The 24,807-nt window shown below is 42.8% G+C and overlaps 1 protein-coding gene across 3 annotated transcripts; it reads right to left on the reverse strand.

Moving 5' to 3' along the window:
- Positions 1-254: 254 nt before the first annotated feature.
- Positions 255-24,633, reverse strand: nt5c2a (5'-nucleotidase, cytosolic IIa). 3 transcript variants are annotated; one of them, XM_021609455.2, is made up of 20 exons: positions 24,491-24,633; positions 20,763-20,881; positions 20,076-20,114; positions 15,984-16,057; positions 14,494-14,611; positions 14,078-14,173; positions 13,852-13,943; positions 13,328-13,385; positions 13,143-13,236; positions 12,456-12,509; positions 12,249-12,332; positions 12,119-12,160; positions 11,875-11,982; positions 11,691-11,757; positions 9,644-9,814; positions 9,473-9,524; positions 4,327-4,387; positions 4,013-4,189; positions 3,585-3,817; positions 255-3,296 (listed from the first exon to the last, which is right to left on the reverse strand). In XM_021609455.2, the coding sequence occupies exons 2-20, from the start codon at positions 20,858-20,860 to the stop codon at positions 3,245-3,247; spliced, it is 1,770 nt and encodes a 589-aa protein (XP_021465130.2). In that variant the 5' UTR covers positions 20,861-20,881; positions 24,491-24,633; the 3' UTR covers positions 255-3,244. The 3 variants fall into 3 exon arrangements, with proteins under 3 accessions (XP_021465130.2, XP_021465137.2, XP_036839508.1); XM_021609462.2 differs by lacking the exon at positions 20,076-20,114; XM_036983613.1 differs by lacking the exon at positions 20,076-20,114 and having other exon boundaries at positions 255-3,817.
- Between the last annotated feature and the right edge of the window lie 174 nt (positions 24,634-24,807).

The following is a 24,807-nucleotide window of genomic DNA, read 5'->3' on the forward strand; positions in this document are numbered from 1 at the left end:
CACTATTTTTGATTAAACTAGACATAAGAAATGTAAAGCAAAGTACAAATAAATGTATAATGACCTGCTCATTTCTATGTCATATACCTCAATTGCAATCAATAACCCTAGAAATTGCTGTCACCTCAGCACCTGAATAGTCCACAGACGATCCCTGCTCTTTCTCAGATGTTTGTCTCCCCCTGTTGGTATGATATTGTAAGCCACTCAATGGAGTAAAAGGTTTGACATTACACAGTAATTCCAATCTATTGCGACGGCGCATTACATGTTTATTTAACATCAAAATGGATATTCCTCCAAGTAAAATTCTCAGAAACAAATTCCACACTTAAACAGCAACTGCAGAACATGCACAAAATGTTTTCAAGAAAATACATTTTCATAAATTGCTTTAAATCCATTGGCACAGTTTACTTTTGTAAGTCGTCTCACATTCCATAGTGAATTCAAAAAGCAGCTCCAAACTCAACAGATTCAGATCATGCACAAAAACTATAAATCTTACAAATTTGGAAAACATATTTAAAAAAAAATAACATGACATTCATTGGCACAGTTAGCGTTGCTTTTATACAGTAGGTAAATCCGCCACAAGGTAAAGGGACTTCTGAATTGAAACATTTGAGTTAATGGTAGTTTTCAAACTTCCAGTAGAGGGAGTCAATCCAGTTCCATACAGTAGGACAAGACTGTACAGTAACAGCAATTAAAACAAACAAACAGCCAATCATATGAGCACATAGCTTACGGGCATAGTAAGATCTTTGACCCACATTAGGGGGAGGGGTTAGAAATAAACGTGAGGGCAACTTGGACCAGTTTATGGGTCATGCTACGCACCATAATAAACCATAAACACTCATACATAACCGTACACCCAGAGACACTCGGTTAGCCTATACTATTGCAGAAATAAGAAAATGATTCTTGCAGTGCAGAATTTCACCTCTTATATAAAAAAATATTCATGCAGCTGAATACTTACAGTTGTTAAGCCTGTTTTCTGCGGAAACGCAGATGCATTTCAATACCATGTTTTTCAGGCTTTCAACAAAATGCCTGCAATTTGATGAGTTTTAAGCATGTCTCTGGTTATATACTCCGGGAGCATGCTGTGAACTTAGGCAATGTCATTGAACTACAGCCATTTGAAATGCGCATAGAAGAGGCCTACAACATCAAAGCCCTTCAGAACACTTTTACAGTAAATATCACAAGCAGCTTTTACCAGGACTGTCTTCCCTTTCAAACATTATTCAAAAGACACACAAAAATATACTTATCTTGTATATACATTGTCTCACAAATCCAGACCAGACTAAGGCAATAACAGTTTCATAGGGCTGATATACACAGTATTTCTTGATACAGAAATGGTCTGAATTAAAATGATAATACAGGGTATACTATTGCCATAATCTGTATAATGTGTAGGGCACTAAGTAGAGACAGGGACTCTGATTGGCTGAGCTATGGAATACAACTGAATTCTGGGAAATGTAGTCTATTAGTCAGTGGGGGATGGTAAAATTAGTAGGAGGAATCTGGTAACTAGAGCAGGTAACCAGATGCCAAAAGGAGAATTGCGGCTTCTGCCGCCTGCTCTGGATCTGCAGCTGCTGTGTAACGTCACGTAACGTGATACTTTTATTTGTCACATTCCTCAGACAGATGTGTACTGTACCACAGCAAAGAACAGGAAGGCCCACACACAGTTTATGCACCCAATTCAGCGCTTTTTTGGGAGCGTAAACAGGCCTTCCTGTTCTTCACAAGTATTCTTTATTAGCCCAGCACCTACGTTTTTTAAGAATGTGCGTATGATCACAAACTTTTATACTGTTCCACAGCAGCCATCACATGCTCTGTTTCCATAAAAATACTATTCTATAACAGTTCAGAGAAAAGCATTTCTATAACCACAAAGTCTGGTGCAAATAGGACTCCATACAAATTATACTATTGTTCCTTAGGTGGTTCAAACATTAAAGCGGCAATATGTAACTTTTTGGGCGACCCCAACCAAATTCACATAGAAATGTGAGTTATAGATCTGTCATTTCTTATTGAAAGCAAGTCTAAGAAGCGGTAGATCTGTTCTATGTGCCCTATTTCTATGCTTACCGTGCTGAAGTTTCGCTTGCGTCTTTTACTTGTGTTTTGTATACCAGCTTCAAACAGCTGAATATACTATTTTTGGTTATGGAAAATATATCTCACTGCGGTTTACATGGTACAATGATTCTCTACACTAAACTTGCTCGTTTCGTCACATATACATTAGGCAAACTATTCGAATTTGAGCAACCAGGAAATGGCAGAGCGATTTCTGCATAGTGCATCTTTAACCAAGGGAACAGTTTCATTCAGGAAAACAAATTAAAAGGCACACCACTCACAGCTGGGGGACAGTAGCAGGGCAGCGTAAGTGCATTAGTCTGGAAAACCCGACCCTAGGCTTGGGCCTCGTTTCAATTATGGACTCTTTTGGCATAGAGGAACGACATCAATGCCTACGTCACAGCTTTATCAACTTGAATAAAATACAAAATAGTAGCTAGCAAGATGAAGATCATAGAGGTTATTTTTAAATGAGTGAATTTCACGTGGCCCGTTTGCAACCTTAACTAAAAGCACTGCAGAGTTTTTGCCTGCAAACCTTGGTTTTGAATCGTGACATTCCGGCATGTCTGCTGCGTGATTTGTTGGGAAAGCCCCAGATTTTTCCCTCCCTTATCGACATAGGCCGTGATGTAGCTCCTCTATGCCAGGGATTGGCAATTGGCGGGCCGCTCCCTTTTGAAGTCCTTTGGATCAATTTACCTCCCCGGCAAAATGTATAGAATTGCAGCAAACTTGCTTTAAAACTGCAACATTTTCTCTACGCCCCATGACAAAATGTGTAGAATTGCACAAAATGAACTCTTTGGTGTCAAGAGGGGGGCTGCAAAAATGTTTTGCTTGCAATGTGGTGGGAAAAGGGCTATGCACATGTGGATATGCAGACCTGCTAGCAACCTCGCCTCATGTGGCCCCCACACCAATCAAAGTGGCCCCCACACCAATCAATGTGGCCCATCCCTGCTCTATGCCAAAAGAGTCCACCATTGAAACCAGACCCTGGTCACTGTGTTGCCTAGGGTGGTGTTTTCAAGACTATGCGTGCACAGCTCAAGTATGTGATACTGACTGCATAATGATGCCAGGTCAGTGCAGGCATGCTAGGGGGGCCAAGTCACCATCAGTCTCTTAGGTGTGGTCCGAAGAGCTCCATCTGGAAACTTCTCTGGAAACTTCACCAAGCAAAAAGAACAAAACAAACAACATTTACATAGCCTGTGCTGAGAAATATATACAAACGGTACAACTAAAATCTGTGTAATCCTTAAACTAATCCTGACACTTACTGAGCCTCTCCAATCCCTTTGCTGGGGATATTCAGTTACCTAGCTAGCTACAGAACAATACGCGCTATACACCCTCCTGGAGTAGTAGGAATTTGCCACTAGACACTAAACTGATGGTAGATCTGTCCCTAAAGTAAAAGTCTACCCTTTGGTGAGCCTCCTCTCCCTGCTTACTCTTCCTCCTCTTCCTCTTCCTCATCATCATCCTCGTCGTGGCAGTGGGTGATCTCCTGGGGGGTCTGTGGGAACAGGTTTGGGGGCTGGATCTCACTTATGGAGCGGGTCAGCTGGTGCCTCTTACAGTCTAACTCCAACAGGTCCACGGAGTGGCGGTTACGCGTTGCCAGGGGCGACTCGGTATCGTTGATGTCCACGTGGGCGTGCTCAACCGTCGACTCATGGGGCATCTGGGAGAGAAGGGCACGAGGGAGGAAGTGTCATACAGATCCACACAGAGAACAAAAAGCAACCCATAGTAGTGCTGCTCTCAATGTATTGTCTTCATACAGACAAACAACGTTCCTCCATTTTGTCCTAACTTTTGTATCCAACAAGGGAATTTACATCCGGATGTCCTATGAGACAACATTAGCTGAGCTCACCAGTACGTGTGCTGCTCTGAACAGGTAGCTGAATGGGTAGTAGAGGAGGTTGATGAAGGAGGCAGCGTACAGGTCAGCATAGCGCATCACCTGTGACGCAAACAGAGTCTGTCTGGAGCCACTGCGGAACAGACTGCCCATCATCCCATAGCACATGTCCATGTCATGGGTCACTTTCTGTGGCGGACAGGGTAAGAGAAGAAAGAAAGTTAGAAGATTTAGAGGTTGTGTGGACTGTATGCTATGTGTACGTTTGGGTATGCATATGTGTGTGATGCCAGTTTGCAGGGTGTACAGTAGGTGTGTGTGTGTACCTTGATCCTGCGCTGGAGGGAACTGATATCAGGTCTCTCGTTGCTGCTGCTGTCAAGATTTCTGTGGACAGAGAGACAGTTCTATTGCATTGGGCTTTGGTGGAGTCAAGCTACATTCATTTGTACTTGTCTCACCATTCTATGGTAGAATAGGAATGGCGCCGGAATGTATAGCGGCTGATTTACGAGTTCCTGACCAATTCTGCTATTTTGTGTGTTTTGTTGCGATTCTTTTTTTGTACATAATGTTTCCGCCATTTTTCAGGTCATAGGAAACAAGCTTCTGGCCACCACTAACCTTTATTCAACTGCACAGTATATACTGCTCACCCCCAGACCAGGCCCCGACACTCGGGAAAATAAAAAGACTGCGATATAGAGGCCGACGTGTGGGTACCCTGATGAAGCTACCGCGGCGAGTAAATAAAATCACTGGAGAAAAACCTGGATGAGCTCCGTTCAAAACTATCCTATCGGCTTCCCGAGTGGCGCAGTGGTCTAAGGCACTGCATCGCAGTTGCAAGCTGTGCCACTAGAGATCCTGGTTCGAGTCCAGGCTCTGACGCAGCCGGGAGACTCATGGGGCGGCGCACAATTGTCCCAGCGTCGTCCGGGTTAGGGGAGGGTTTGGCCGGCAGTGATGTTCTTGTCCCATCACGCTCTAGCGACTCACTAACACGGTCGCCAGGTGTACGGTGTTTCCTCCGACATCTTGGTGGGGCTGGCTTCCGAGTTAAGTGGGCATTGTGTCAAGAAGCAGTGCGGCTTGGTTGGTTTGTGTTTCGGGGACGCATGGCTCTCGACCTTCGTCTCTCCCGAATTCGTACGGGAGTTGCAGCGATGAGACAAGATTGGATACCACGAAATTGGGGAGAAAAAAGGGGTAGAAGCAAAAAAAAAAAACATTTTTTTAAAACTATCCCATCAACGGGACCTGAAGAACTGTTTATCCTTGTTATAAACAGCTGGTGTGCAATCTCTAATATTGAAGGCTTGTGGTTGTGCTCGCCTGAGTTAGAATACTTCATGATAAGCTGTAGACTTACTTACCAAAACAGTTGATCTATATTTTTCGTAGCTGTCTATTTACCACCACAAACTGATGCTGGCACTAAGACCACACTCAACGAGCTGTATAGGGCCATAAGCAAACAAGAAAATGCTCATCCAGAGGCAGCGCTCCTAGTGGAAGGTGATTTTTATGCAGGAAAAATGAAATCAGTCATACCTCATTTCTACCAGCATGTCATCTGTGCAACTAGAGGTGAAAGAACTTTGCTCCACACACAGAGATACATACAAAGCTCTCCCTCGCCCTCCATTTGGCAAATCAGACCATAACTCTATCCTCCTGATACATGCTTACAAGCAAAAACTCAAAACAGGAGATACAGTGCCAGCAATCAATACAGAAGTGGTCAAATGAAGCGGATGCTAAGCTACAGAACTGTTTCACTAACACAAACTGGAATATGTTCTGGGACTCATCCGACGGCATTGAGGAGTTAGCACATCAGTCACCGGCTTCATTAATAAGTGCATCGACGACGACATCCCCACAGTGACCGTACGTACATATCCCAACCAGAAGCCATAGGTCACAGGCAACATCAGCACTGAGCTAAAGACTAGAGCTGCCTCTTTCAAGGCCCCGGACGCTGATAAGAAATCCTGCTACGCCCTCAGACGAACCATCAAACATGCAAAGCATCAATACAGGACTAAGATCAAATCCCTTACACTGGCGCTGACACTCATCGGATGTGGCAGGGCTTGTAAACTATCACGGATTACAAAGGGAAACCCAGCCGCCAGCTGCCTAATGAAGCGAGCCTACCAGGCAAGCAAAATTCCTTCTATACTCGCTTCGAGGCAAGCAACACTGAACCAATCATGAAAGCACAAGCTGTTCCGGACAACTGTGTAATCAGCTCTCCTTATCCAATATGAGTAAGACCTTTAACCCGTAAGGATTATTTGGCTATTTGATTTTAAACTTTAAGACCCCTTGAAGTATCAAAAATAAAAATACAAATATTATTTGGCCTTACTGTTATTAGCCCATACAAACGCATTGAATAACAGAGTCCCCTCCCAAACAATCTAAAGGAAGTTTGTCCTTTTCCTCATTTTGCTACGTTAAACAGTCTCCATCCAGAGTCTCATCTTTCCATAGAGGGGTTATATTAGCTTTCCGAACGCTACAGACGGTCTGACATACACCGCTCTATTTCTGTCACCTTTTACCGCAAATGTGTAAGTGTTACATAGGCGGTTGCGGTGGATTGAGACGCATCCAATGCAAAAAAACAAAAACAAACAGAAAGCTCTAGTTTTAACTGACATATTTTTATAGGGATTTTTGTATTATGCTAAGTAGTTTTTTGCAGAGGCGCGCACATCGACCTTAGGGGTTAAACAGGTTAACATTCACAAGGCTGCAGGGCCAGACGGATTACCAGGACGCATACTCAGAGCATGCGCTGACCTCTCCCTGACGCAGTCTGTAATAGAGGTCGACCGATTATGATTTTTCAACGCCGATACTGATACTGATTATTGGAGGACCAAAAAAAGCCGATACCGATTAATCGGCCGTTTTGTTTTTTCAAATTTGTAATAATGACAATTACATCAATACTGAATGTACACTTATTTTAACTTAATATAATACATCAATAAAATCAATTTAGCCTCAAATAAATAATGAAACATGTTCAATTTGGTTTAAATAATGCAAAAACAAAGTAAAAGTGCAATATGTGCCATGTAAGAAAGCTAACGTTTAAGTTCCTTGCTCAGAACATGAGAACATATGAAAGCTTCCTTTTAACATGAGTCTTCAATATTCCCAGGTAAGAAGTTTTAGGTTGTAGTTATTATAGGAATTATAGGACTATTTCCCCCTATACCATTTGTATTTCATTAACCTTTGACTATTGGATGTTGTTATAGGCATTTTAGTATTGACCGTGTAACAGTATAGCTTCCGTCCCTCTCCTCGCTCCTCCCTGATTATGATTGATTGATTGTTTTTTATAAGATAAGTTTAATGCTAGCTAGCAACTTACCTTGGCTTACTTAATTTGCGTAACAGGCAGTCTCCTTGTGGAGAGCAACGAGAGGCAGGTGGTTATAGCGTTGGACTAGTTAACTGTAACTGTCGCTCTGCCCCTGAACGAGGCAGTTAACCCACCGTTCCTAGGCCGTCATTGAAAATAAGAAAGTGTTCTTAACTGACTTGTCTAGTTAAATAAAGATTAAATAAAGGTGTAAAAAAATATATTTAAAAAATAATATATTATTAAAAAAATCGTCCAAATCGGTGTCCAAAAATACTGATTTCCGATTGTTATGTAAACTTGAAATCGGCCCTAATTAATCGGCCATTCCGATTAATCGGTCAACCTCTAGTCTGTAATACCTACATGTTTCAAGAAGACCACCATAGCCTCTGTGCCCAAGAACCTCAAGGTAACCTGCCTAAATGACTATCGCCCCGTAGCACTCACATCTGTAGCCATGAAATGCTTTGAAATGCTGGTCATGGCTCACATCAACACTATGATCGCAGACACCCTGGACCCACTCTAATTTGCCTACCGCCCCAATTGATCCATAGATGGCACAATCTCAATTGCACTCCACAATGCCCTTTCCAACTTGTACAAAATGAACACCTACGTGAGAATTTTGTTAATTGACTACAACTCAGCGTTCAACACCATAGTGCCCTCCAAGCTCATCCACAAGCTAAGGATTTCTGGGACTGAACACCTCCCTCAGCAACTGGTTCCTGGACTTCCTGATGGGCCGCCCCCCAAGTGGGGAGGGTAGACAACAACACATCAGCCACACTGACCCTCAACACGGGGCCCCCTCAGGGGTGTGTTCTTAATCCCCTCCTGTACTCCCTGTTCTCCCACGACTGCCTGGCCGCGCACAACTCCAACACCATCATAAAGTTTGCAGATGACACAACAGTGATCACCGACAACAATGAGACGGCCTATAGGGAGGATGTAAGAGACCTGGCAGTGTGATGCCATGACAACCTCTCCCTCAACGTCAGCAGGACAAAAGGAGGTGATCGTGAACTACAGGAAAAGGAGAGCTGAGCACACCCCCATTCAAATTGAGGGGGCTGTAGTGGAGTGGTTGAGAGGTTCAAGTTTCTCAGTGTCTACATCCATAAGGATCTATCATGGTCCAAACACACCAACCCAGTCGTGAAGAGGGCACGACAACGCCTCTTCACCCTCAGTTGGCTGAAAATATTTAGCATGGGCCCTCAGATCCTCAGAAAGTTCTACAACTGCACTATTGAGAGCATCTTGACTGGCTGCATCACCGCTTGGTATGGCAACTGTGGCCATCCAAACGCAAGGCACTACAGAGGGTTGTGTGTACGGCCCAGTACATCACTGGAGCCGAGCTCCCTGCTGTCCAGGACGTCTATACCAGGCGATGTCAGAGGGAGGTCCTAAAAATTACCAGACTCCAGCCACCCAAGTCATAGTACCAATGCACCAAGTCTGGAACCAAAAGGACCCTGAACAGCTTAGGGAACAGCTTACATGAGTATTCAGACCCTTTGCTATGAGACTCGAAAATGAGCCAAAAAAACAGAAATATCTTCTTTACATGAATATTCAGACCCTTTGCTATGAGACTCGAAATTAAGCCAACCAAACAGCGACCCAGACTATCTGCATTGACCCTAATTGCACTAACTTATTTTTGACTCATCTCATACGCTGTTACAGTTTACTATCCGTCACTTTTATTCACAGTTATATGTACATATCTACCTCAATTATCTCATACCACTCACTGCACATCGACTCAGTAGCCCTTTTATATAGCCAAGTTATCATTACTCATTGTGTATCTATTATTACGTGTTTTACTTTCCTTTATTTCTCTATTTTCTTTCTCTGCATTGTTGGGAAAGGCCCCGTAATTAAGCATTTCACTGTTAGGCCACACCTGTTGTTTATGAAGCATGTGACAAATAAATGTAATTTGATTTTGATAGAGCACATTCGGTCTATAAAACCATGCCTAATTTAGTTTGTCAACCTTGAGCCTAAGTTTTGGCCGGATGTGGTTCAGTTTGCTGTGTAGACGAGGCAGAGACACTCACTTATAGAGCTCTGCCAGGAAGATGTCTAGAGACTGGAGCTCCTCAAACAGAGCTGGAACACAGAAACACACACGTTTGTAAGAGATGCACAACAGTGCACAAAGACGCACAAATATACCCAAATACTGTTGTCAAGCATCCGTATCTATGACATGGGTGTGTTAAGCTCACAGCTCTTGTCAGTCCACACGTGCAGCTCCTGAGCGAGTTCAGGGATCACCAAGAAGGTCCTCCATCCCTGGCGTTTTTTGGACTTGAGGATGTCCCCAAAGATGTGGTCCCCAATGTATACTATGTCCTTCCCTTTGGCCCCCAGCAGGTCACACACTATGTCAGAGGAACCTGTGAGGAGAGAGAAAACTGAAAACTAAGGCCTTGTTGGAATACTTTTGCATTGGACCGTTTCCTTCCTCTGAGTAATCACTAGAGGTTCAACTACCACACGATAGTGATAGGTGAAAAAGGTTAGTCATGTCATATCAGTGATTAGAATGCTTTTCCAAAGTATTCAGACAGGGCTGTTGATGTTTGGCTCCTTGTAAATTTCCTGGCCCCTAAAGGGTGTATCCTTACAGGCTACAAACAGACATGTACACTGTGGGAAATGAGACAGTATGGAAGCTCTACTTACATGTTTGTGTCAACAATACATTTCTAATTTATGAACGATATTTGTATATACAGTGCATTCGGAAAGTATTCAGACCCCTTGACTTTTGACACAATTTAAAAAATGATCCTCATCAAACTACACACAAACCCAGAATGACAAAGTGAAAACATAAAAAAAAACAGAAATCTCTTATTTACATGAGTATTCAGACCCTTTGCTATGAGACTCAAAATCGAGCTCAGGAGCATCCTGTTTCCATTGATCATCCTTATGATGTTACTACAACTTGATTGGAGTCCATCTCTGGTAAATTAAATTGTACATGATTTGGAAAGGCACACACCTGTCTATATAAGGTCCCACAGTTGACAGTGCATGTCAGAGCAAAAACCAAGCCATGAGGTCAAAGGAATTGTCCTAGAGCTCCAAGACAGGATGGTGTCGAGAAACAGATCTGGGGAAGAGTACCAAAAATGTCGGCAGCATTGGATCTCCTCAAGAACATAGTGGCCTCCATCATTCTTAAATGGAAGAAGTTTGGAACCACCAAGACTCTTCCTAAAGCTGCCTGCCTGGCCAAACTGAGCAATCGGGGGAGAAGGGCCTTGGTCAGGGAGGTGACCAAGAACCCAATGGTCACTGACAGAACTCAGGAGTGCCTCTGTGGAGATGGGAGAACCGTCTAGAAGGACAACCATCTCTGCAGCAAAAGGGCCTTTATGGTAGAGTGGCCAGACGGAAGCTACTCCTCAGGAAAAGGCACATGCAAGCCAGCTTGGAGTTTGCCAAAAGGCACCGAAAGGACTCTCAGACCATTAGAAACAAGATTCTCTGGTCTGATGAAACCAAGATTGAACTCTTTGTCCTGAATGCCAAGCGTCATGTCTGGAGAAAACCTGGCACCATCCTTACGGTGAAGCATGGTGGTGGCAGCATCATGCTGTGGGGATGTTTTTCAGCGGCGGGTAATGCGAGACTAGTCAGGATCGAGGGAAAGATGATCGGAGCAAAGTACAGAGAGATCCTTGATGAAAACTTTGTCCGGAGTGCTTAGGACCTGGGGAGACGGTTCACCTTCCTACTGGACAACGACACTAAGCACACAGCCAAGACAACGCAGTAGTGGCTTCAGGACGTCTCTGAAAGTCCTTGAGTGGTCCAGCCAGAGCACAGACTTGAAACCGATCGAACATCTCTGGAGAGACCTGAAAATAGCTGTGCAGCAACGTTCCCCATCCAACCCGACAGAGCTTGAGAGGATCTGCAGAGAAGAATGGGAGAAACTCCCCAAATACAGGTGTGCCAAGCTTGTAGCCTCATACCCAAGAATAATCGAGGCTCGTAATCGCTGCCAAAGGTGCTTCAACAAAGTACTGAGTAAACGGTCTCAATATTTATGTAAATGTGATAGTTTTTTTTAACTTCTAATACATTTGCAAAAATGTCTGCCATTATGGGGTATTGTGTGTAGATTGATGAGGGGGAAAAAAACAATTTAATCAATTTCAGAATAAGGCTGTAACGTAACAAAATGAGGAAAAAGCCAAGGGGTCTGAATACTTTCAGTATGCACTGTATAAATGATATGTGTCAGGAGTGCGTTACCTCCAGAGTACACGATGCCGTGCTGCAGCGGTCCTGTGTATGTGCCAATCTTCAGCCGGCCTGTGGTCTGCAACAGCAAGCACTCTGGTAAGGTCATCGTGGCCATGCCAACATGAACACACAAAAACGTGCACACACACTGCTAGACAGTTTAACACATACTCGAGCCCAAACACACACTCACTGTGTCGACCTGCCGTAGCACTGTCCCCTCTCCGAAGAACACGGGTTTGCGGGCATCTACTAAGATCAGGTCAAAGTAGGACTGCCAGGGCCGATGGGGCATTCCCACCTGCAGAACAAACATACACACTGAACCTCTGTTCCATTTCAGCAGCTTGCCGCCTCCCCTAAACCCCTCTTCTCTTAGAGTTCTTAGGTCTGAAAGGAAGCAACAAGAATCTAAACAAGACAATTCAGTCTCTTACCTTTGGACCATGGGGGAAGTCAAACAGGTATGTCATTATTTTCTGAAATGATAAACAGAGAGACGTTATACAATGAACATGTTCATTGATTGTGTATGGGGTTATGTACAGTGCAGTCGGTAGGCCTCACCTCTGTGTATTTGTAGTCACTGTTGGTGGCCAGGAACACCTTGGCCACTTCATTCATCCGACTCAGGAGTAGAGGGAGCTTCCCCTTTAATGAAGAAAAAATGTATTCAGCAAATTACATTTTAAGTGATACGTTTACAGGTGTTAAAAAAGACAAGGTCACTGAAAATGTGTCAGATGCAATTAAATTAATGTGAAGTTTACTTACATCCTTGACCACATACTTTTCCAGGTTTTCAACCGTTTTTTCTTTCAAAGATCCCTGATGAAAACAGGTGACAAAACATTTAGACAGTTAATAGAAGGAATAACAGATACAATAAGTATGTTTACATGCACCCAAATAACCCAATATTAAAAACAGATTATTGCAGTAGGCCAAGTATGGCAATAATCATGTACACACCTTACTCTGTTTATCTTAATCGAAGTAAGCATACGCCCATTAAAACACCTGGTTTTCTGAGCAATCTTTCCAATTATTAGCACATGTAAACCCCTTAAATCGGAGGTCCAGCAGTGTATTTTATCTGTGCATGTGGCAGCACCAGCAGTGCAAGCCTCCCTCTTATGCGCGAGAGAAGTATACATCTTAGAAATAGTTTTCACATATACTTTATATGTCCGAACTCAGAATCAAATAAGCTTCCCAAAAATAACATGGTCGCTGTTAGTTTGAGTGCCAATTTTCTGCATTTCTCAAAGCCCCATTCGTGTCCATGGAAACAGGATTATTAGGGAAATCGTTCTTGCAAAGCATGTAAACGTTTTAATCAAACGATTATATTAATCTGACTATTCACAATAATGGTATTACTGTGTGCATATAACCATATTCAGTGAAAAATACTTTAATGGATTTAGAAGAGGAAGTGAGGGATGGAGGTTGTTTTACCTTCAAGTGGACCCAGTCCACAGCATCACGGACATCCTGGAACATGCTCTTGTAGGACATGAAGAGGTCTCCATTCTTAAAGCCAGTCTCGCAGCTGGGACCACAATAGCTTGAATTAGAAATCCCAAACTATCTGATAATCATTCAAAATGATTCAGTTTTCAAAGGGAGAGCAGCACACTCACCTTGTGTATTTGGGGCAGTTGGTGAAGAAATCAACCAGACAAGCAAAGAGGTAGGTTTCTGAAGAGGGAGCAAGGTAAGGCCATTTGAAACAACAATGTGACATCAGCAAAAAGGACATTCCTCAGAAAAAAAAAAACCACTAACTTATGGAACAACAACCAGGGGAGTATTTGAGCAGTACTCTGGAGCAGTAATGTGGACAGTATCAGCAAGACCGTGAACACAGTTCAGTGAATGTCACTCAGGCAGGGGTATTCAAAGTTGGGGTCAGTGGGGTCACCTAAATAGTTTTTGTTTTTTTAAACGTAAGAACAAAAAAATAAGAGCACAAACATTTTTGAGAAAGATTATTTGATTTTTTGATGTTGAGTAATTGTATTTATTGGTTTCTTTTCATTTAGAAAATGTTATGAATTTAAGGTTATTTGAAATTGACAGATTTTAAAGGTTGTGTCATTAGATTTTGAGTGGGGTCGCGAGAGATCCTTGCCCCCAAAAAATGGGGTGAAGACTGCTCTCTCACCTGGGAGGTTGAACAGTGTGTTCAGAATGTAGAAGCGGTCAGTGTCTCCACGCTGGATAAACTTGTTGGGGTACATCTCCCTGATCTCAGGCCTAAAGGAACAGAGTGTTTAAATGAGTATGATATGACTATATGGTGTGTGTATGTGCAATATGAGGGTACTTGGCATGAGCACATGGTAAATGTTTGGTGTGAGGGTGATATCATTACGAGCAGCAGAACTCACCCCCTCATGAAGTTGAAGCCGTGGGCACAGACCAGGATGTTGCCGTATGCGTCAACCTTGAGCAGATTCCCGTGCATTGTGTCAAACAACAGGCCTCTGGAACCAGAGAGTGGTAGGACAACTTATCAGAACCGTTTATATGTGTGTGAGATGGGAGCCATCATCTCTAAAAAGGCCTACTAACTGAGATGTGTAACTTTTAACCGGGGCCAGACTGAAAGGGAGTATTTTCCTCAAGACCCTAAGTTATTTTTAAATCATATATTTGTGAAATGAAATCAGTTCAAACCAAGTACTGTTAGAAAACAAATAAATAATTATAATTGACCAAATCAAAGACAACTCTATAATGGTATTCATAAGAATTCCGTCTGGCCTTACAAATAACCGATATGAACGTGTGATGTCAGACGGACCTGGTGGGGAAAGCGGGGTCATAGACAAAGTTGAGCAGCTCCTGTGGGTAACCGATGTGGACGAGACGTTCCACGGTCAGGTCAAATCCCAGCGACTCGTACTCAGGTGATTTATACACTGCAGTAAGCAAGGAGAGGGAAACAGCTACTGTAGTACAGGATGATATACTCACTGGGAGAGAGCTACAATGCGATCTCTCCGTGTTCATAGAGAGGGAGACAGATTTATGTGGCGAGACTGACAAAGCAAGATAGGGCCTACACACTGGAACATAGGGAGGGATTTACACGTGGCCTCTGTGGACAGTTGAAATGAATCTGGTATGGGTATGTTAAGTGAATAACGTGCACATCCAGAACACATGTAAGCACATGCACGACACACACGACCCACTAACTCACTAAGAGTGCTTCGACTGCACTGCAGATAGTGGCTATAGAAGCAAATGACCTGTAGCGGTTGGCATGTCAAAAACCCTTTAGTTCCTGGCGCTACTCCCACAGCGCTACCCCCCCTCCCCCAGGGGTTGTTTCTCCCCACTCACTGTGTGGAAACACAACCCCTTAGCAGCACTTGTTTATGGGACGGTGACTGGGCTCTATAAACAGGCGGATGTGAGCCGGCTTGGGTTACAGTTATCCTTCAGAGACCCAAAGGAGGGCAGTGGAGTGGGGTGGGGGGGGTTACTGGTTGAGAGGGTGACATATGCGTAAGGTACAAACAATGTCATCCAGGCTACACGTGTCACAAAAAGCAGAGCTGGCCCAATTGAGGTTCTAGGCTATATCGAGACCTCCTACATGCAAGGGAGTAAGCTGCTGTATCAACACAAGAATTTCACCGCACCTGCGACAACATCTGCAAATCTGTGTACGCAACCAATAAACTTTGATTTGAGCAGGCGACTGTACACATGGCATTCTAAACACACACACATTGTTAGTACACATAAAACACACACACACACACACACACACACACACTGAGTACACAAAACATTAGGAACACCTGCAATTTCCATGAGGTAGACTGACCAGGTGAAAGCTATGATCCCTTATTGATGCCACATCAGTCAGTGTAGATGAAGGGGAGGAGAAAGGTTAGATAAGGGTTTTTAAGCCTTGAGACATAGATTGTGTGTGTACCATTTAGAGGGTGACAAAATATTTAATTGCCTGTGGTAGTAGGTGGTAGTAGGTCCCAGTTGCATGCGTTTAAAGTGTGTCAAGAACTGCAACGCTGCTGGGTTTTTCACGCTCAACAGATTCCCACGTGTATCGAGAATGGTCCACCACCCAAAGGACATCCAGCCAACTTGACAACTGTGGAAAGCATTTGGGTCAACATGGGCCAGCATCCCCGTGGAACGCTTTTAACACCTTGTAGAGTCCATGCCCCAATGAATTGAGGCTGTTTTGATGGTAAAAGGGGGTGCAACTCAATATTAGGAAGATGTTCCTAATGTTTTGTACACTCAGTGTACACCTACCTGCCAGAGTGTAGTCCATATCAAAACCAAAGCACTTAATCTTCTCCATTGCCAAGCTTCTGTTCACAAAAACTCTGAAAAGGAAGTAGAGTATCTAGTCAGTCAGAGGTTCTGATGATGAACATATCCTAAAGAGGATACTTTGCATGAAAACAGATAATAGTAAAGGTCAGGGTCCTGAGTTCAACAGTACAGAAGTGGAGCAGTGCAGTAGCAACTCTAAATGTGTCCATACAAAATATGTATTCACAGTGAGGGTTACACAGATCTTTACAAAGTTGGAGGGAAAAAAATGGAGTCCAACTCAAAGGCCATATTTCATATACAGTATCGTGAAAAAGTATTTATTTTCTGATTTTCTCAATTGTTGCATATTTTTTACACTCAATGTTATTCACACAGGGCATTGGGTGTTGCATAATGTTTATTAAATAAATTAAATATCATATTTTTGTGTTATTTGTACACTCAGGTTCCCTTTATCTACTATTAGGTTTTGGTCGAAGAGCTGATAACATTCGGTATCAGAAATATGCAAAAATAGAAAAAAATCAGCAAAGGGACAAACTTTTTCACGGTACTGTAGTAAGATTTTTTTACTTTTTACCATTTTTAGCATTGTTTACATGTAGGTTTATACATGAACAATAACTGGCGTTTGCTTGAAAATAATTTGAAGGAAATTAGCAGAAATCCACACAGAATGGAAGAACCACTGTACAAAAAGGTCCCGTAGTCTTGCATCACTGTTGTGTCAGTGTCAGCATTAACCCACTTCCTGAAAAGACTTGAGCTGTGTTCGAATACCCATACTAAAATACTGTATACTACTAGTTAATTTAGGTATACTGTAAACAAAATTGTATCTTTTCAGTTTAGCGTACTAGCGATTCGCCGGACTAACGGAAGTTGATGCTGTTGCTATGCAACTAGCTTGTTAGCATAACAAATGACTAGCTAGACATTTTTACGATTTTGGGTGTGTTCGGAAATTCAGTCTGTAGAGTTCCAGAGTGTGCTCCAGAGCGTTGTCAGATTGTCACTTCGTAAATTCAGAGCGTTTTGCCCTAGGAGCGCATCACTGGACGCTCTGGCCGAGGAGTAGGGTTGAGCCGAGCGTTCTGACCTCACAACGGCAGTCAATCACCCAAGCTAACTGGCTAACATTAGCTATCTTGCTAGCTAAACTCAGCTAAAAAGAAACGTCCCTTTTCCAGAAACCTGTCTTTCAAAGATAATTCGTAAAAACCTAAATAACTTCACAGATCTTCACTGTAAGTGGTTTGAAACATGCTTGTTCAATGAACCATAAACAATTAATGAACATGCACCTGTGGAAAGGTCATTAAGACACTAACAGCTTACAGATGGTAGGCAATTAAGGTCACAGTTATGAAAACTTAGGTCTCTTTAGTGTCCTATCTACTGACTCTGAAAAACACCAAAATAAATATGACCAGGGTCCCTGCTCATCTGCGTGAATGTGCCTAAGGCATGCTGCAAGGAGGCATGAGGACTGCAGATGTGGCCTGGGCAATAAATTGCAATGTCCATACTACGAGACGCCTAAGACAGCACTACAGGGAGACAGGACGGACAACTGATCATCCTAGCAGTGGCAGATCACGTCTAATAACACCTACACATGATTGGTACATCCTAACATCACACCTGCGGAACAGGTACAGGATGGCAACAACAACTTCCTGAGTTACTCCAGGAATGCACAATCCCTCCATAAGTGCTCAGACTGTAAGTAATAGGCTGAGAGAGGCTGGACTGAGGGCTTGTAGGCCTGTTGTAAGGCAGGTCCTCACCAGACAACACCGGCAACAACGTTGCCTATGGGCACAAACCCATCATTGCTGGACCAAACAGGACTGGCAAAAAGTGCTCTTCACTGACGAGTCGCGGTTTTGTCTCACCAGGGGTGATGGTCGGATTCGCATTTATCGTTGAAGGAATGAGCGTTACACCGAGGCCTGTACTCTGGAGCGGGAGTGATTTGAAGGTGAAGGGTCCGTCATGGTCTGGAGCGGTGTATCACAGCATCATCGGACTGAGCTTGTTGTCATTGCAGGCAATCTCAACGCTGTACGTTACAGGGAAGACATCCTCCTCCCTCATGTGGTACCCTTCCTGCAGGCTCATCCTTACTTTTACTTTTGTATCCGCTCTCGTCGGACATCGGCAGCATATTTTCCGCCATTTTCTTGAAATATGAAAACATTGTGAATCCTCGCCCATTTTCTGAAGAATTGCATTATGGGCCCTAAAAGCACAGAAATAGGGCCCACTGCTTGTATACTTCGTATTTTGGCGAATTCAGTATGACATCCGGGAACTTTTGGCATACTAACTATATCCGTGCTATGACCAATAAGCATACTACATACTCAATTCATGTCACAAATAGTAGAGTTAGTATGAGTTTTCGAACACAGCTTTGGTTTGTTGGGAGACTAGCCTAATGTCTAGATTGAAAGAAACAACCAAGTATCACTCAAACTCAAAAAGAAATCACTACATCAATGGCATGCAAATCCGTTTCTACATTTGTTACGTTGTCTGCTACACACATCTGAACTTCAAACTTCATTAAGCCTTCCTCAGATTTCCCCTGAAACCTGGCATCATTGCATTGAATTATAGGTCCACAAATGTGCTTACACACTGCTATGTTGAGTAAATTCCGTTATAACATAAGCAATCCACGATACAATGAAGGGCTCAGGTAATCCTCTTTTCCAGTGAAAGTGAATTAGGCAAGTGCTTTGTCTGCTGCTGGTGCCCATGGGCATACTGAAAGGCCTTGGCAACCACTCCAGAGTCTGTGCAGTCAACTCTTGCCTGACATCTATTCCAAAAAAAGCAACAGAGGAAGAAGGAATCATTTCACAGCACTATGGCTAATTTTGATTCAAAAGAGAACAGAAGGTAGCACACCAACCAGAGGACACAGTGGCTCCAATATCTAGGCTTCCACTAGCACATCACTTAGAATGGAGCAATGTGTTAGACATGCATTTTAAGTGCTGGGCTAGTGTGAATATTGCAACAAAGCAACACATTGAAGTTCACTGGCCTTTTTGATGCCATTTAAGAGGCACTTTCGGCTCGTCTTGTATTTATTCGGACACTAGGTATATTCACTATGAGAAGCCTACATCGTACGGACCAACAGGAAACACCTGTAGTGAAGTTCACATTTCAGACACAATGAAAATGTGAAAACGATTTTAAAACAAAAGAAGCTTGAAAATGCACCAAGGAAAATTATGCAGATGATCAGTTGAATATATCTAATAGGAAGCAAAGTAGGCAATAACATTCTAGATACTCCCTCGCTCCAACAAAGCCATACTGTTCCTGGCAAATTCCATTGTAACAGAATTTCACTCACTCAGATTTTTCACTTTAAAATGTATACCAAACAAAAACCATTGCTTTCAAAGTTTAACAAACCATAGAACTCTATGCACAAGGACTACTTTAAACAAGTTCTAGAGAAAATTTTACAAAAACACATTTAGAGGAAGACCTATGCAGTAACAGAATAAAACTGAGGGAGATTTTACTGTAATTCTGTTACCAAACTTTTCATCTTTAAAATGTTTTTTTTTTACTGTGTAAATTGTTCAAAGTAGTCATTGTGCATAGAGTTTAATGGTTTTTAAACTTTGAAAATCAATGGTTTTTGTTTGGTATACATTTTAAAGTGAAAAATCGTAGTCTCAGCGTAATTCCTTTTTATTGTGGAATTGCCCTCCTCCAACACTATTCTGGCCTGAAGTTTCTATTCAGATGTTATGGGATAAGACTTCAGACTGATGGCGATGGGGAGGTGGCATTAGGAGCGGGTGAGGGGTGATGCAGTAAGAGAGGGGGAATGAAGGGCAGACTGAGGGGGAAGAGAGATCACACAGAGAACTCATGACCACCTACTACCACCCACCCTCAGAGACCTACCCAGCACACAGAGGGCTAGTGTCAGTATGAACATGGGATACATGGAGTTTGAATGGAAAATAAATACACATGTACAAAAGGGTCATTCAGTCAGTATTGAGGTTCAACAAAAGTTTGGCGTACCTCATTGCAGGATGGTATTGGGCCAGTTCCCTTGGAAAGCTTTGTAATAGAGAATACATGTGCGATAGCATTACCACTGAATGTGAATGTGCCATAGCCTGCGCTCCAGTGATGCACACCACATAAATCAGGTGGTTCTTACACTGCTTTTAGACTTGTTGCATTGACAGTGTCCCTGTTTTCTTATTTGGAAAGGGTATGTAGATTTTCAACCACAGAATGAGGAAGGAAGACACTACACCATGACAACACCACCAGACTTTTTACCCGGAAATGGTTGCCGGCCACACGATATCAACACCCAAAAGACCTTTCTTACATGTTTATTACACTACATAGTTATACATCAATTTATTAAACATTAAATATATGGAATCGGGAGTATGTGTGTTTCACACACCTTCGATAACATATGAAAACTATGAAGATAAATTAGCCTACATTGCACATAAGCAATAATAAAAGGAGCAATGATATATCCATGTAGCCTGGTCCCAGATCTGTTTGTGCTATCACGCCTACCCCTTGTCACTCATTGTCATGTTTGGCGTGACAATGAGTGAGAAGGAGTTGGCAAGAGAGCAGAAACAGACTAGCACTCAGGCTAATCGCCATGACCTTAACCTGACCGAATCTTGCTCTCAAAGCATACATTTCTGTGACACGTTATGCATCTTTATTCTGTACCTGTGGTAGGCCTCACGCCGATACTTCTTCATGGCCAAGCCGTCCATGTTGGCTGGGAGGTCTGCAAAGTTCTGTAAGCGGTCGCTCCATGACGTCATCTTGAACCGTTTGAATTATTTCTGTGAATCAATGTGAAAAAGCTTTAAGGACCGGTATGTTGTCACTGGAACTATGGCAGCAGTAAAATGGTGTAGCCCTCTTGTCTAGGTTGAAGGGACCTCAATTAAGCTTCTCCCATGCTGAGAAGTATTTCAAGAGTTTGAGGCTGAACTCAATCATTTAAAAAATGATACTTATTATTGACTGTGACTGGGTAATTTTTTTTTTTATAACATGGCCTTCAGGGAAATCATAGCCTTCTGAAAATCACGAGGCAGGCTTTTTTGTACTCTGAGCCTTGGAGTAGACTAGTTTCTAACAATAATAAGGCTCACTACAGTGGAATCGCAGTTAATCCCTCTGTGCAAGTCTAAACACAGACATCCTCATATAAGGGCAGCTGAACATAATGCAAGAACATGCAGCAAGCTCCTTCAACAAGGTTCATCAACAAAGTGTACAAACTTACGAGAACAGCTATGGAACGAACTACTGGTGTACGACCACAGTAGCCTAGTTGGAAAGATAATGGAATCTGGGTCATCCAATGTTATAATCGAATGATCAGCTGACAAAACGAGAAGCATGCAGCTGCACCTGGTGCGCACTGAAAGTGAACCTATCAGTGAATCTCAAAGTGCATGCGTCTCAGATGGTATGTGCACAGCTGCACTAATGCCTTGGACCAGAGCTTTAATCTGTCACTAACTCTGGACCAGGGCCTTGTTTTCCGATAACAATGGAATTTAGGCTTATGAGTTTTAACCATGCATCTTTCCTACCACGGCCGAAGCTATAACATGTTTCCCAAAACACCACGCAGAGAGAACGTTTGCTAATGCTTCGAACACACCGACTGTGTCATTGTACACAATAGTAGGTAGCATCATCTGGATATGTATCCGGGTGGCAGGTAGCATAGTGGTTGAGCCAGTTACTGAAAGGTTGCTAGATCGAATCCCCGAGCTGACAAGGTAAAAATATGTTCTTCTGCTCCCCTAAACAAGACAGTTAACCCACTGTTCCCCGGTAGGCCATCATTGTAAATAGGAAATTGTTCTTAACTGACTTGCCTAGTTAAATGAAGTTAAATACAAAAAAAGTGTGATGCATGCAACAAAAGTTCAACATTCACCTTCTGCTACCATTTCTGTCAAGCCATCAACACATAATTTCGATAAATCCAACATAGGCACCACACTGTAACTGCCTCTGCAATGCAAACACAGTGTTTCATTGGAAATTCATGTAATTCTGGTGTACCAAAATGCAATGACACTATCGGTATGATCGATGTGTAAGTGTGCCTTTAAGGCATGTATGTGTAACAATGGTTTTGGGAAACAGCTCGGAGATGTTTTATTTTATTTCACCTTTATTTAACCAAGTAGGCAAGTTGAGAACAAGTTCTCATTTACAATTGCGACCTGGCCAAGATAAAGCAAAGCAGTTCGACACATACAACGACACAGAATTACACATGGAGTAAAACAAACATACAGTCAATAATACAGTATAAACAAGTCTATATACGATGTGAGCAAATGAGGTGAGATAAGGGAGGTAAAGGCAAAAAAAAGGCCATGGTTGCAAAGCAAATACAATATAGCAAGTAAAACACTGGAATGGTAGGTTTGCAGTGGAAGAAGGTGCAAAGGAGCAAAATAAATAATAAAATACAGTAGGGAAAGAGGTAGTTGTTTAGGCTAAATTATAGGTGGGCTATGTACAGGTGCAGTAATCTGTGAGTTGCTCTGACAGTTGGTGCTTAAAGCTAGTGAGGGAGATAAGTGTTTCCAGTTTCAGAGATTTTTGTAGTTCGTTCCAGTCATTGGCAGCAGAGAACTGGAAGGAGAAGCGGCCAAAGAAAGAATTGGTTTTAACGATGCTCAAACAAAGGTTCTAATGATGAATGAACGTAAACGCGGGGCACAGGGCCAAACACACCGACAGCGCCATTGCATTGTGGTACACCAGAATTACATTCATTTCCAATGAAACGCTGTGTTTGCCTTGCAGCATTGCGTTGCAGAGGCAGTTGCAGTGCGTTCGTATGCGTCAAACTGTATGCATAGACGGTTTGACAGAAATGGTAGTAGAAGGTGAATGTTTAATTTTTGTTGCATACATATCCAAATGATGCTGCGTACTATTTACTATTTTTCACAAAAGACGCTTAATAGTACGCAGCATCGCAATGCTGCAAGGCAAATGCAGCGTTTCATTGGAAATTAATATAATTCTGGTGTACCAAAACGCAATTACTGTCGGTGTGTTCGAAGCGTTAGAGCGCAACATAGGCTACCATTTTAGCCACAATCGTAGTGGTCGAAGTTGGCAGAGTTCGCTAAATTATTATTTATGGATAATGTTAATGACATACTTGTAAATGTTCTGTAATAAATTACTAAAACAACTTTAGCTGTCACCTTGCTTAATTTGCTACACTAGCTAGCTATGTACCTACTTCCCTCTCCGTAACGTTAACAGAACTGCGGGAAAGTAGTAACGTAACTCGGAAGGCGCGGGTGAAGCGGGAAAGTAGTAACGTTACTCGGCAGGCGAGGGTGAAGGACACTGTCTCGGTATTGTGAAACACCGACTTGCCACTCTCCCACTGAGTAGACTGTGTCCCGGTGACATCCAGATGGTTACCAATATTATTTACCAAAGTTATTTCTCATGAAGGCTGATATCCTACTTGGGAGGAGAACATGTGGCCATGTTAACTACTGCCGGCAACAACGTGATACAGCTGCGGAGTGGGAAGCATCTCAATACCACACACGTGGTCCTCCGCACCAGCTAGTCGTCAAGCTTCCTGAAGACTAACGTTAACCAATTGGCGACCAATATTACAGGTTATTGCTCGCTCGCCCTTTAAAATAAACAAAACTAACTCGAGCCCAGTATTTAATATATGTTTGTGTGTGAAGCCTTAGACAACTTTCCACATTGGGCGGACAATTTGTTTTTCTAATTCGGAAAATCGAATTTCACCACCTGTGTTGTTGGTGGCGTGGAGCTCACGCAGCATCCGGCCCTCAGCTTGCATGTCTCACAGCGTCTGAGGTATGATCTTCAATCAGACTCTACTCGATAAAACAAGCAGATCTGCAACAGCTAGCTAGCTAAGTTGCTAGCTAATGGATAGAGGGACATAGGGAGGAGCTTTCTAGGGCTAGCTAGCTACCCGTGTAGCTAGCATGTTCAGAGTCCGACTCAGTCCCAGATCTTTTTGTTCAATCATGACAACTTCTTGTCACATGAGAACAGTCACTCTTTCTAGCGCTAGCTAACAGGCAACAATAGCAAGTCAGCTAAAGTTTGCTAGGTAGAGATATTTTGACAGCTAGCGGAACATGACTTTATTTGCTTCGTCCAGCAACGAACCATTGTTCATTAATATCTCGTTGCGGGACAAAGCAAGACTTTCTGTCCCCCCCATCAACTACGACAGCTGCTAGCTAAGCTAAAAGCAAGCAAGTCAGCTTAGTGCAGCCGGCTCTTTTAGTCCACACTCGAGAAAATAATCAATACATATTTGCATGTCGTGTATGCTTCGTTTATATACCACTTTGTTAGGCTACTATTTATGCTAGAATCACAGGATGAGACAAGCTACTCACCAGTCTTGTTGCAATATTGAGTGGGTAGATAATGATTCACAGAGCATGCGCAAAGCCTGGTTCAGAATATGTAGATAGAAATGTAATACATAGAATGAACAGTCCATATACAGATGTTATAATAATAGGCCTACTGGAACATTCTTATTTGTAGGCGTCATTGAAGGTCTATCTGACCTCTCCCCATTCAGATCAGAGTTTACAGATCAACTTGATGCCAATGACAGGATCTCACGGTTGCATAAGATATGAGCAGTCTGTGCAAAAGAGGGAACGTGGGCAGACTGTGCGTAAAAACACTGCTATTAGGCTGCAGC

This window comes from Oncorhynchus mykiss, chromosome 1, assembly GCF_013265735.2.
Source record: "Oncorhynchus mykiss isolate Arlee chromosome 1, USDA_OmykA_1.1, whole genome shotgun sequence".
Taxonomy (NCBI): domain Eukaryota; kingdom Metazoa; phylum Chordata; class Actinopteri; order Salmoniformes; family Salmonidae; genus Oncorhynchus; species Oncorhynchus mykiss.

Excerpts from the sequence above, each read along its gene's own strand:
- nt5c2a (XM_021609455.2), bottom strand. The coding sequence starts at position 20,860 with ATGACGTCATGGAGCGACCGCTTACAGAACTTTGCAGACCTCCCAGCC. Across the intron at positions 13,386-13,851 it reads CACACTGTTCAACCTCCCAG|AAACCTACCTCTTTGCTTGT; the intron begins GTGAGAGAGCAG and ends CTCCCTCTTCAG. Across the intron at positions 9,525-9,643 it reads CGTGTGGACTGACAAGAGCT|CTCTGTTTGAGGAGCTCCAG; the intron begins GTGAGCTTAACA and ends TCTGTGTTCCAG.